This window comes from Ammospiza caudacuta, chromosome 3 (genome assembly GCF_027887145.1).
Source record: "Ammospiza caudacuta isolate bAmmCau1 chromosome 3, bAmmCau1.pri, whole genome shotgun sequence".
Taxonomy (NCBI): domain Eukaryota; kingdom Metazoa; phylum Chordata; class Aves; order Passeriformes; family Passerellidae; genus Ammospiza; species Ammospiza caudacuta.
The window spans coordinates 11377415-11391938 of record NC_080595.1 but is presented as its reverse complement, the minus strand read 5'-3'; the positions used below and the strand labels follow the sequence as shown (position 1 = coordinate 11391938).

The 14524-nt window shown below is 37.3% G+C and overlaps 1 protein-coding gene across 8 annotated transcripts in view; it reads right to left on the bottom strand.

Moving 5' to 3' along the window:
- The window catches only part of NRXN1 (neurexin 1), a 676210-nt gene that overhangs the window by 330536 nt on the left and 331150 nt on the right, over positions 1 to 14524 (bottom strand). For all 8 annotated transcript variants that reach the window (XM_058802359.1, XM_058802360.1, XM_058802364.1 and 5 more), the window contains 2 exons: positions 12065 to 12238; positions 5532 to 5651 (listed from right to left, as the gene is read on the bottom strand). In XM_058802359.1, coding sequence (XP_058658342.1) covers positions 5532 to 5651; positions 12065 to 12238 — 294 coding nt within the window. The remainder of the gene's footprint in view (positions 1 to 5531; positions 5652 to 12064; positions 12239 to 14524) is intronic.

The window sequence follows — 14524 nt, the reverse complement described above, 5'->3', positions numbered from 1 at the left end:
ATACTGGTTAAATCTATTAAAAAGGAGAAGGAAATCTATGCAGCAAAATTATTTAAATCCATCCTTTTAGTTATAGTAGACTGGTAATACAAAGTGAATATCACCGTGGTTTGCAATCCAGGAGAACGAAGACTTTGTGAGAGGCAAATGACTACCAAATTCTCAACACCATACAAGAGCTCAGAAGATTGTAGAAATTCAGTGGCAAATGCAAGAGAAAATAATAAATATATTTTTATATATGATAAATATAGCGTGTGATTTTTTTCAAATGTGCATGCACACATCGAAAACATGAAACAGTGCAAGCCTCAGGATATCCACATGTGCCTGTGAGCAATACTGAATTACCTGCCTTGCATCTGGGCTATTACAAACTCACTAATTACATATTCCCAAAGTATAAGGCTCCCGTCTCATTTAGTGTGAGAATGTGCTTGTTTTGATCTGACCTCTTCAGTGAAGGTGGCTGGTGTTTTTAAGGCCATTTATTTAATGCTGAATGCTGACCCAATATTTAGAAGTTTTGTGGTTCAAATTGTACCTCAGCATTGCTTAACACACTCTCCAAACACTACAGTGAAGAGAGAATTCAGTTCTTTCTCAAATTGTTATCATGTCAAATTCTCTAATATTGAATTCTCTCATAAACTTTAGCTAATGTGTTTTTACAGTGTCTTGTTTCTAATATCCTCAGTAATAGTCAGAAATCCACTGTTAAATGTGTTCAATGTGAAATATTTAGGATTTGTTTTTCTGGAAGCATAGATGTTTCAGTCCCCAGTGCAGAAAAGGGGATCATGAAAGCCAAGACTCACTTGGAGTTGAATCTGGCAAAGACAGGTAAAGTCTTAGCTGAAAGGTATATCTGTAATAAAAACAAATATCAAAAAAATCAAATGCTTTTTGTTAGGCCATGTTTATAATACTGACAGACTTCTCTATTTAAATTAGGGGTTTTGATTTTTTTCTTAATAAACAGTAAAAATAAAATAAAAGAACCTTTAAAAAAGACTTTTATACTTACAGCGGCTGAGAATGTTGAATTCCTAGCCAGGAGAGACTGCATAGTGAAGCACCAACCCTTCAGAAGTGGATTTTAGTGCAAGTGTTGACACAGTGTTAGTTATCACGAGTACAACGCCAATACATTATTCTTTTAAGGTAACAGACAGTGTTGAAACTGCCCTGTAATTTGGCACAGAACACTTCTGTACTAATGCAATATGACAATGTTATTATGCCTGCTATTTTCCATGCCATAATAGCAGTATTTGTTTCCACAAACACGCCATTTCGCTCACTAATATGGCTGTACTGAAAGACTGCCCGAATAAAAACCAATGCAAACTTATAGAAAGCAGATAATATCCTATAGATTTGTTTTGCTGTGCCAGAGTAATTTTCAACCCTATTCTTATTAAAAAAAACAAAAAAATTACTTCCCTGGGAGGATACCTTTCACTACACAACTTGCTGTTAGATATGGTTACTATGTTCATGATGTATTTTCCCACTGGACGTGCATCCATTTGTAAAAACAGCCACTAATTGTCCTTTTATCCTTTTAGTACAGACTCTTTATGATACCACATGTAGGAAAAACCACTACTGCAAGATTTACATTAATCAGTTTAGCACTTCTGTCTATTATACCTAAAAAGCATTGGTGCCCCAAATCTCTAAGTGTCATACCATGTCAAAAGAAAAAATTATTAACCCCATAGCATCTTGGGGTCTAAGTTTGTCCTGCTGTGTTTATATTCCAGCAGACAGGACATTGCAGCACACTGAAAGCACCCACCTCTGCTAACATGATGGGTTAAGGTACACAGGTACTTCATACTCACTGAACTACTGATATTTGCAACCTTTTAAATTGCTGTTCCTGACTACACTTTTATAACTATAGCCTTACACTTGGATGACCCAGTTCTTCTTCTGTTGGGGTGTATTCCCTTAATTTCTTCTCCTTCCCTAGCAGACACACAGAGGACACTCTTGGACTAGGAAAGAAAACGATCTGCCTTACGTGATGTTCATTATGAGAGGACTAAAAACAAAAGAAAAGTTTACATTTTAATTTCTACATATTTATCTCCAATAGTACACTGAACAGCACAGGAGTGATATGTAGTTGTTATCACAAAAATTAAAGAGATATCTTGCACAGTGAAATGTATTATGTCACTTTCCATGAAACCATTTCTTTCATTATTTCCTCCACACCTCCTCTTTTGGAAATTTAAGATGAGAATGATACAAGTGAAACATTTGCCCTGTAAAGGCCAGGAATGATGCAAGTCAGATCTTCATGCTCTATGGGAAATGCATAGAAAGCATCAGCTCAAAAGCAGCAAGGTAATTTGTGCACATTTATGCAAATTGCAGATGATAGGAAGCTGGGAGGAGTGGTTGATCAACCAGATGCCTGTGTTACCATTCAGAGGGATGCTGACAAGCTGGAGAAATGCACTGACAAGAACCTCCTAAAAATGCCAAATCCTGCACCTGGGGAGGAATAAACCCTCACATCAGGGCAAGCTAGGGCTTGACCAGCTGGAAGGCAGCTTGGCAGAGAGGGATCTGGGCATCCTGATAGTCAACAAGTTGCACGTGGGTCAGCAATGTGCTCTTGTGGCAAAAAATGCTCAACACTTGTTGCAATGTTGCAGAATGGGGGAGAGATGTGAGAGATGGTGGTAAAATGCTGCAGAAAGGTTGAGAGATGTGATCTTGCCTCTGTGAGGCAAAGAAAACAGATTTTTCTTTGTGGTTCCCAGTGACAGAACAAGAAGCAATAGGGACAAACAGAAATAGATGAAATATCATTTAAACTTTAGGAAAATATTTGTACCGAGAGGGTGAATGAGCACCGTGACAGGTTTCCCAGAGTGGATATGGGGCCTTCATCTTTGCAGAGGACCCAGACAACCTGTGCAATCTGACTCTGCTCTGAACAGAGGGGTTGGACAGCTCCCCTCTCACCTTGGCAACTTTGTCACTGAAATTTCTTATTAGATATGTCCCCTAAGAACTTGTGGAACAAAACAGAGGTGAGGTGTGATGGGTTAAATCCTGGCTGAGAACAAAACACCCACCCAGCTGAACACGCACTCCCTCTTCTCTGAGTGTTTTTTTGTTCCCTCCTCCTTCATCTGTCCAGCATTTTGGCAAGAATGGCACACTTTCTAACTGTGTTTTAATAGAGATATCATCACCTTGGTAAGGGACTAAGTACTTCTAACTGTTCCTCTTATTACCACTGACACTTATTTTTAAGTGGTCAATTGCTGGGGTTTGAGACTAAAAAAAATCTCTGTCTATGACATTTTGACATCTTAAGCATTCCATTTTATATAAATTTGTATATTCACATGTAAAGTGAGCCGAGGGCCTGCCTGAGTAGCAGCACTGGGTTAAATTTGAGTTTCTGTCAACCAGTGTTGCTCCACGCACAATCTGCAATGGAAAGATGCTCAGGAAGGTGCCCACATCCTTCCTGAAGGGGATGCATTTTCAGCAACAAGCAGCTGCTATTCCAGACCTGTCACTGTCAGGTTTCCTCACATGAAGGGAATTTGTCTTATTTCAGTGCCACGGAGTTTAGTCTGTGGCGTGCAGCCTGGGACACTTTTCAAAAGCTGTAGTAGCATTCCATCATTTCTCTTCCCAAACACAGCAGAGAGCAGGTCAGAGCATGCAAATGACACCGACAACATCATTTTTCCTCCTTTCTGGCACATTTGCCACTACAGAAATTCTCTCTGGTTAGACGGACTTTGCAGATTTTTTGGTATCTGAACTAATCTAAGGAGCCAAGATAAAGCAGAAACCAAATGTATTATATTTGCTAGACTCTGCATTCTATTCCAAAATTCAGTATTGAGGATAAATTTATATTTCATGCTTGTGATTAAAAAAAAAAGTTAATTTTTTTTTTTTTGGGAATAAATTAAGTATTCTTATCAATGAGCTTCTAAAAGGACTCCTGATCTTCATCAGACATGGAATATTGTGAAATATCTCAATTGTGTGCAATGTAGTCCATGATGTTACTATATAAATGAACATTCACAGGTAAATATCTTTCTTAAATAAGCTCATAATTTGCCACATTTATGCATTACCTGTCACTTGAAGAAATAATTCATAGAATATTCCAGGTCCACACAACAATTACCACTAAAAGTTATAAACTGAGTTTTTCCTTTGTCAGGTGTTACATCTGCAACTTTCTATTCACAGGTTTTAGTTACTTCTGAAACAACTCAAAAGATCACAAAACAGAAATAACAGTGTAAAAGCAAAACAGAAACATTTTCCTCTTGTAGTAGGTAAGGGGATGAAACTTTAAAAATGTATGTTTAGCAATATGACTAATCATGCACATTACTAAGAAGTGCAAACTCATATACATAAAGTGAACCCAAAGTTTTGCTGAAATCATTGAAAGTTTTTCAATATCACTTTTCATTTCTACCATAAGAGCAACTGCAGATCATCCTTTCCCTAGTTTTCAAACTATAGAACTTTCATGGGAATAAATTATTAGCTTTTGCATACAGTTAATTTCCTAGCCCTGCAATAAACACAATTTGAGCCAAAAGCTTTTCAGATTATAAATATTCTGCTGGTTTTGGGTTTGTTCAAGATGGCATGCCTGGAGAACCAGACCAAGACAGAAAAATCCAGAATACTTGATCAGGCAGTTATATAACACTTCCTATTGTCAGTCTTTTTTTGTCAGATAAAAGTATACAAACAGAAATAAAAATACCTTAAAGAAATTTCATCTTCTTATGGGTATAAAAATGTGCAATTGGATGTTACAAATGTGATAAATTAAAACCAAAAGTCAGCAGCTTACTTTTATAATTTACCATGGAACATCATAGCTCTCCATTATTATTCCACCATCACTCCTGCATAATTCTATTTAGATCAATAAGGTTAGTTTGGAATAAAACTACATTATGAAGCTGGTGAATCAGGACCCTTATTTTTGACACATTTAAGCTTTTCCTGGAAGACCAGATGGTTGCTGCATGTTATTCAGATGAAATCTAAAAGAACTAAAATACTCAGCATGCTTTTATTATTGGCATATTTAGTGTGTCACCTAAAGAAATCCACAAAGGGAGATAATAAGCCTTCTCAACTGTTTCACAGTAATTATAGCCCTTGTGATAGCGCTACATTAAGGTAACAAAATGTAAAACTTGTTTTCAATGAGGAAAAGAATAATCCATTTGAAATATTTATGCAGGGAAGGGACTGCATTAAACAGGTAACCATCAGTATGTTACACTTGGAATCAAATGCAACAAAACCAAGTTCTGCCTGTGTTTGATACTCCTCATTGTCCAAAATTTATAAAGCATATTCTTTGTTCTTACCACAAGCCCTACAGATTTTCACAGGGCTTATCAGTCCTGTTAAATATCTAATATCAAAACAACATAAAGCTTCAGGCACTTGCTTCAAACGTTGCCTCAGGTTTGCAGAGGGACATTTTTCCATGCACTTACGGTCATTGCACAGCGGCCCGCTGAAGGAGGTCATGCTGCAGTCACAGCTGAACCCATCCCACTGCTGAAGGCACACGCCCTGGTTTGCACAGGAATCCTCTTGGCACGTGGTGCTGGGGCCTGGTGGGAACACACAGAAAAGGAACTTGCACTTGGTCTCCCAAAGAAAGGCACCTCCCAGTGCGTCGCATGGAGGGGCTGCCAACGTCTCAGATCAAATGAGCAAAGAGTTACCGAGTCAAACGCACGTAAACTCGCTGGTTTTGGAGCAGCAGGTAACATTAAAACGGGGAGGGGGGGGTTTGCTTTAGTTGTAAGATCACTATGTCAAACACATAAGATTGCACAAAACAGAAGCAGAATTATTCCAGGTACATTGGGAATTTGGGTACATTTGTTGTCAGGTATTTGTTAATCTCGTGTCAGACCATTAACTGGCTAAACATTGTCTAAAAACGTCATTATTTCTTCCTGTAAATACATTTCAAACAGCAAAGCCAGATGCCACAGGAATCAAAACTCTGGGATATGAAGGACTGGATAATGAAATAGAAAAATGAAACAAGTTTTGAGAAATAATAAAACGAAGCTACGCTATTACAATTATTGTAATCCCACAAATTATTTTAAATGATTTAGGTCTGAAATTCAGAGCAGTTTGGGATTCTTAGGCTGGAATGCTGACAAGAACCGATTCACATGCTTTAGGGATCCCATGCAGGTTCCTTCTAAAAGGGGAAATGCAGAAAATCAGACTACTAATGAACTGGCATGCCAAAATGTGACATACACATGAAAAAACAAAGCTACTCTATTTCTAGAGAATCATAACTAGACTACTGAAATATAAAGAAATTTCAAAAAGGAATGATCAAAGCACTAAAGCAATCACTATACAAACATATTCAAGACTGAAAGCCTTTATGCAAGCAATGCTGGAAAATGAAGGTTCATTTAGCCCATTCTTTTAGAGGTGTGAAAAGCAAAATCAGCAATGAAATAGCACACTTTAGTTCTGAAATGTACAGAGCATTTATTGCAGAAATCCAACTGTGCATTGGGGGTTTCAGTCTTGTTTAATACACACAGGGCTATCTACCTTGCAAATCAGCTTTCATCAATGCAACTTTGTCAGCAAAATAAAAAAAAAGCAAAATATAGTAAATGTTAGTAAGCAATATTGAAATGGCAGCAAACACAGAAAAAAACCATTCAGAATAAAGTGCATGCTGCTGTTAAAGAGAGAAAGAAATGCCATATAATGCAAACAAATTAATGCTAATAGCCATAAATCTTCAGGCAAGCCAAAATAAGAAAGCAGTAATTTGCCAGTATTTTACTAGAAATATAATGGTTAATTGAGCTGATGACATGTAATGGAGGAAAATTAAAAGTGTGGGGTTTTTTTTCTTCCTTGGATTGCTATGAATGCATTAACAGAGTAAATGCATGGCTGAATCCTGACTAGCCCTTTGTCATGTTCAGATACAAGAATAATTAGCACCATCATCCTCTGTGGTCTGCCTTTTTCTAGGCCTCTCTCTGTGGCTGGTGAATGAGGACTGAAATACAGGATGTGAACCACAGTTTACTATGAGCTCTCACACACATTTCACACCACAAGGAAAAATTTGGTTCTGGGATTATAAAATTGTCCCACATTGTTTTGGGGGAGGCACATCAATATCTGTCTGAAATTCCCACAGCCAGTTATTGATGGTAAAGGGGTAAAGTTGGTCCAAAGATTACATAAATAAATTAAAAATTGCACCCCAGAGAGAAATCCACATAACCCTTCTTTCCCAATAAACCTCCAAATATCTCAGTGTGGGATTTGCTTTTGATTTGCTGGTATTTTTAAAAAATCCATATCAATATGATTTAATTCATCTCCACGGCCTCTTCCTTTAAATGAGGCACAGTTCAATCTCTGAAGCAGAGGGAAAGCAGGGTACACTGCATCCAAGTCTTGGCAAAATTATTATTTCTTCTATTTTCTCCCCTTAGGACAACAAAATTAACAATAATAACAAAAGTATTAATAATAATAATAAAATTAATAAGTATAATAGTAATAATAATAATAATGATGATAAAAAAATAATACCACCCCCATCTATAGCTGACTGCAGCAGGCAGACATTAGATAGTGATTTCTCTTTCTTTGGAGTTCTGAGCCCAGAAGTTTAAACATTTGGGCATTACATCACCCTTTCTTGAGCAGAGGATTATAATGACAGAATCCCCTAGCTGACAAGACACAATTTTTTTCTCACCAGATTCTGCTACTCGGAAACTTTACAAAGCTGAAGTGAAAATATCTGTAGGTGTTTAAATGTTATATATTCATGGATTTATTTACACTTTCGTTATGCAATGTTGAATTTCCTCATCTTTGCAAAAGTAGAGCAGAAGTCACAAGGACTTGAAAGTACATAAACTGCAGGACCCTGTAGGCACATTAGCAAGTGCATGTGAAAATACATATTTAGAAAAAAATATAGATATAATAAAAAGTGAGGGTGTTTTTTTATTTTTATTATCAAATTGATCCTTAGCACTCTTGGCTTATCTATATTAGTCATTATTCTAAAATTGCCATCAAGACTAGCTTGCATATAAGCATTTCTTTTAGTAAAGTAGGATTATTTTTCCCCAAAGAACAGAAGACAACTGTTTAGTGGTGGTAAATACTATGATATTTACCCTAAGAAGTTAATCTTTTCATATATAAATATTTATTTATTGAAGTACTAAGGTAGTTAGCAAAAATATGTAACGTACCCTTCTCTAGCCCTTTTTCTTTTTTATATTCAATTTTTAAAATATTCTAATTTATTCAGTCTTCACTGCAGCTGTTTTAATTTACTGAGTTTGGGATCTCCTTACATTTGTCCCATATGAGGGCTTGCATGCAATATATATCACAATAAGCATTATAAACTGACACATAGATGTTCTACAATATATTATTAAAACAAATTTCTTATCTCACCACCAAGAATCTTCATGTATATTAATTCTGTGATTTTTTTCATGCAGTTCATAAAATACACAAATTGCATTTTATAGTGCATTTTTCTTATAACTATATAAAAATTATGGTTGTATCATATTTTAAGTGGGAAAAGAAAGTACAATTGATTTGACTGGAGGAAAACTGTGTTGACACAACCTGGCTTTGGGGTTTGCCATTAACAATTCAAAGAGCTAGTTAGCATATTTATCTTTCTAGCTGTTAGCTTCTATCTGTTCTACACATTGAAAATTTGTCAAGAAGGTGGATTCTGCCAAGTGTAAATTATATTTCATGTTCAATGATAGAGATATATCTTTGCCTGCGGTTGAAGCTTCAAAAGGCAAACCTTCCAACATGCCTCAGCAATACCATGGGTGACCTTGCTCAAAATGTTTAATGATGCACTTAGGACCGTCAAATTATTAAGAAAAACAAATATTTTAAGTAAAAAATCTAACAGATAAAATTAATTAGAAGTGCATTATGGCTTCAGAGTTTGACAGTTTGACAGAAGAAAGAAAAAGAGTAGTTGTTGGTTTGGTTTTATTTTTCCCCTTGATGTGTACCTGAAAGTTGGGGAATTCAATCCCATAAATCTGAAAACCAAGTGCCTCACTTCTCAGGACAGATTTTCCAGAACCTGATGTCTTAACACTGGGCATATACCAGCTGTCTTTGGGATTGAGAGTGCTGCTGAATAGCACTTCTGAAATTACATCTGCTGCTGTGTCCTGAGCTCTTTGGACCCAATGTCTCAGGGGACTTTCAGGGCTTACACATCTTACAAGTCTCAGGAGATTTCCAGGACTTAAACATCCCATGGCAGGGTGAGATTGGTGCACAACTCTCAGCCCTCTAAGGATGGAGAACTCTCAGCCCTCTAAGGATGGAGAACTCTCAGCTCTGTAAGGATGGAGAACTCTCAGCCCTCTAAGGATGGAGAACTCTCATCTCTGTAAGGATGGAGAACTCTCAGCTCTGTAAGGATGGAGAACTCTCATCTCTGTAAGGGTGGAGAACTCTCAGCCCTCTAAGGATGGAGAACTCTCAGCTCTCTAAGGATGGAGAACTTTCAGCTCTGTAAGGGTGGAGAACTCTCAGCCCTCTAAGGATGGAGAACTCTCAGCTCTGTAAGGATGGAGAACTCTCATCTCTGTAAGGATGGAGAACTCTCAGCTCTGTAAGGATGGAGAACTCTCAGCTCTGTAAGGATGGAGAACTCTCAGCTCTGTAAGGATGGAGAACTCTCAGCTCTGTAAGGATGGAGAACTCTCATCTCTGTAAGGGTGGAGAACTCTCATCTCTGTAAGGGTGGAGAACTCTCAGCCCTCTAAGGATGGAGAACTCTCAGCTCTGTAAGGATGGAGAACTCTCAGCTCTGTAAGGATGGAGAACTCTCATCTCTGTAAGGATGGAGAACTCTCAGCTCTGTAAGGATGGAGAACTCTCATCTCTGTAAGGATGGAGAACTCTCATCTCTGTAAGGGTGGAGAACTCTCAGCCCTCTAAGGATGGAGAACTCTCAGCTCTGTAAGGATGGAGAACTCTCAGCTCTGTAAGGATGGAGAACTCTCAGCTCTGTAAGGATGGAGAGGTCCTGGCTGGACACAGCAGCAGAGGAAGGAGCAGCTTGAGGCATGCAAGGTTTTCCAAGGAGGCACCTGAATTCACAAATGACCTAAATCATCTTTTAGGTGGCAGAACACTTTTTTGGAAATCTGGATCAATGGTCTGCAAACAAAAGACTGACAAATGGGTCAGACACGAGGACTGGAAGTAAACAAGTGAGATGGAAGAGAAAACTTGCAAGGTTAAGGAGAAAGGTTGGAAGGGGATATTTCATTCCATGCTGTTAAATATTTCCTTCTGCAGGCAGAAGACTTTTGAGGAGGAAGCTCTCTGGGAGCCAGGCAGCACATCTGGTTTGACCAGTTTCTTGTGTCAGCTGATTTTGGTGCTAGAAAAAAAATCATTCTCTACCAAAAAGGACAATAGCTTTATGGCCTTTATGAAATTGTTGGTAGCTTTACTAAATCCACCAATAACTGAGTTGTGCCAGTGGCTTAGAAGGTGAATTCACACACCAGGCCTGTGGCAATATTTCTTTGAAGTACAGAAAATTCATTTATGAAATTACATAATTTCAAAAGAAGCTATGAAATGCATAATGGAATTAAGACATACTTTGACTCTCTGGAGGGATGGTGCAGGGATGAAATTGCTAAAACCATTCAGAAGGCAGAATCTAATTTTCTAAACTCAGTGGCAAACTAATACATATTTTTGCACTCCTGAAAGACATATGCAAAATTCCCATCTTCTATTTTTCTGTAGCTTTACTGTCTGTTTCTATATACTAACAATAGAACTTAAAGTATCTAACTTAAAGTAGCAGGTAAAGAACAAAAATGTTCCACTTGTCCAAATGCTCTGTAGGCACAAAAAAAGAGGAGAGAGACTTTATCCACGAGGAAGCTTTATCTCCTAAAACTTGAGGAACCCCCATCTCTCCTTGGATTTTTACAATGTCAGTTTGTATACTTAACAAACTTGATATCAAAAGCATTAAGATTTCAACTTGAAATAAATTTTATAATGCCATTTACACATATTTCTGTCCAGAGAAGAATGGCACTTGAGAGAAGGGAGAACATATAAAATTGAACATAAACACAAAATCCAGAATTATGTGAATAAATTAGATGTGCAGGGACAGAAAATGTATTCAAATTATTCCATAAACCATAGTAAAAATAATGTGGGATCAAATGACAGCTGGAAAAATAGCTAGAGATTGACATTCCTGAATTAGAAATACACTTCTTCTAATTCTGTCCTCACTTAAATTTCATGATATACCAGATGAGTCAATAAGGACATAATACTTTGAGATAAAACATATTTGTCTGTTACTGATTTCAGATAGAGAGGTTCGTATCAATACTAATTTAAGGGGTGAGCAAAAATACAGAAGATAGAAGATTGGTATTAAAAATTTTCATAAATTAGCCTCGAATTAACCAACTCAAAATGTCTGCTTTAAAATTGGAATTACTTAGTTAATGTCTCAGCAGTAACTAATGCCTGAGTGTTATGAAGATATAAAGAACTTCACCGAAGCTAATTGTTACTGTTGTTATCATTAATTAAAACACATCAGTAGTAAACAAAAGACATGTAAAAAAATCTTGCTATTGGGAAGTAAGGAACCTACATTTAACATTCTGAAGTTAACTCCTGTTCTCAGATTAATCTCTGTGCTTTAGGGCAGGCATATGCCTGTCCTCATAATACTAAAAAACACAGCCTTTATGTAAGAAGGGGCGAAGCAAGATCAATTAGAAGCAGGTAAAATATAGACTCTTGATATATGGAGTGTAAATATCAAAAAAGCCCTGCAGGATTGGCACAGTACTTTCACTATGATATATATATATATATATATGTATAAAAAAAACCCAAAAAACAACAAAACCAGCATATTAAAAAACAACAAAACCAGCATATTTAATACCTTCACATCCTCTCTCTATTTGCCCATTGCAGAAGAGAGCATCTGAGATGAGGTCAGGGAGGCGTCCGTTCAAGTCAACTGATGCAAGGCAGCCTTGGAAGCCCTCCTTTGCATGCACCAGCTTGGGCAGGGATTTAAACATTTCTTTGGCCACTCCTCCAATATACAAATCACCTGGTGAGGAGAAACAAATATTAGATACAAAAAAAGAACCAGCAGAACCTTTGACCCGCTTGATCTTCTGGCCTTTTTGTGCTGAACGACAGATACATCAAAAAAACATTCTTTGAAATAAATGTAGAAGAAAATAAACACTGGTAACGTGTAAGATACTACACGTAAGCATTTCAGGACTGTGTTTTTTCAAATGTAAATGTAGACTTCAAATTTGCATGGCTGATTACTTGGAAGTACTTGGGCAAGCTTTCCATGTGCCAGCTGACGTGTTCAGGAAACATGCATCTATTGCAGAGAGGAGAATTAAATCACAGAATCCCCATCTAGAAACTCATCTAGCACTGGCACAATTGTTCATATAATTTATATGTAATTTGTTCAATATTCAGGGAGGCTGGGCACAGATCATGCCAGTGGTGGACACAGCACAGTGAGATAAAAGGAAACAGGATCCACCTGAAGTCCATGAATCCGGAATCATCTTTCCAGAAGTACACCAAGGAATAAAAGATTGAGGGACACATGAAAGGAGAAACTTGGAGACACCATTGTTAAACAGCAGAATGATCAGCTGTTCCCACTGAAACTCATGTGGCAGCAAGGGGAGTTAGATGCCTTAAAACAGCAATATGAAAACTGAGCAAATGGAATTTTCTTGCCAAAAAATTATTCTAATGGCAGACACCTATAACAAATAGCTTGCTGTGATGAACCTCAGGCAACTTATCCAGGACTGAAAACCAGGGCTTTTCTCCCTTCAAGTAATTCCTAGCTCTGTGACAGACTTACTTTGGAAGAACATAACTCTAACTTTCCTCTTCAACACCTGAGGGAAGAATGCTTTTTTGTTTTAAAACAATTCAGGCTCTACATTCCTTTCATGTGTTGGGTGTGTCTGGCAGACAGAACAGTCACCTTTCAACCCAACATCACCATAAGAACCTCCCTAAGTATGCCTCAAGTGTCAGCCTGCAGGTTTAACCAGGCATTAAATCCTCATTGATGACTGTATTTTGTTTACCAGCACAAATTTGTGGCAGTTTATCTGAATATACATTCTAATCTACATTGTGCTTTCCAGAACAACCCCCAGTCCGGCTGATTTTGGAGCCTAGGCCACAAGACCAGGTGCTCTAGTGACAAAGAGTGTTTCTGCATGACTTCAAATGTAAAATTGTTGATTTCCTAAGTGATTTCTGAGCTTTGTAGGCAGCTTTTTCAGAATGTACTATTGTCACTACCCCATGGGGCTAATTTTAATCTCCCTCTGATTGGTATAAATCACAGATAACACCTTTTACTGCTTCTCCTGGCATATTTCTTGTTTGAAAGAGACTGCAATTTAGTGCTGTTTATAATGGTTTACAGTTTACCTGTGAGGAAATAACCTGAAATGAATAAATGTCTGTAAGACTGAGAAAAATCTTGAGCCACCACGTATCATCCCTAAAATTCAACAGCATTTGAATTTGTGAAATAAAGAGAAAATGGAACATGCTTAGGAAAATGCTTATCAACATATAGAATTTATAAGCAAACCAACCAGAAGTCTTAGCAACCTTGGTAGCATCATATATTAAGACACCTCAAACTTTATCCATTCTATGTAAATAATTTGGAAAATAAGATCGTGCTTTCTTCTAGAGCTCTGAGGTACATTGTAAATCTCACAAGCATGAGATTAAACATAACAGATTAAAATATGGTGATCCATCTGTTACCACAAATGGAATCTAATTCATTCACAGCAGAAAGATTCCTGCATTTTTTCAATCTGCTGAACTGAAAACAAAGATAAAACACTTGTGTCATGATAAAGGTTCTTCATCTTTTTCTCAGCCAGGGCATCTACAGAGCAAAACCTTTCCAGTTTTCCTGAAGTTTTGTGCCTTCAGTCACTGCCAGCTCAGAATAGAGAGATAATTCATCTCAACTGATCCAAATAGACTTAAAAGAGGGAAACCATTCCAGAGAATAGTATTAAGAAAATCACTTATATGATAAAAAATTTAAACTTGATCTATTGCACATGACATGTGTAACCCCTTTTTAAAAATATACTGTCCAAGCAACCCTTTTTATTCTGTGATTAGTTACATCTTTAAAACCACAACCTTTCAGATTGATCCCCTGCTAATTCCTGATATCCAACTCTCGAACCCATTGATATTGCAATATACAATCATGCAGTAGCTGCCAGTTATGATGGATGGCTAGCAGAAATCCAGGTCAGTGTGCCAACATATAAACTAGAACTCTGAATATTTTCTCCTGGAAGTATAC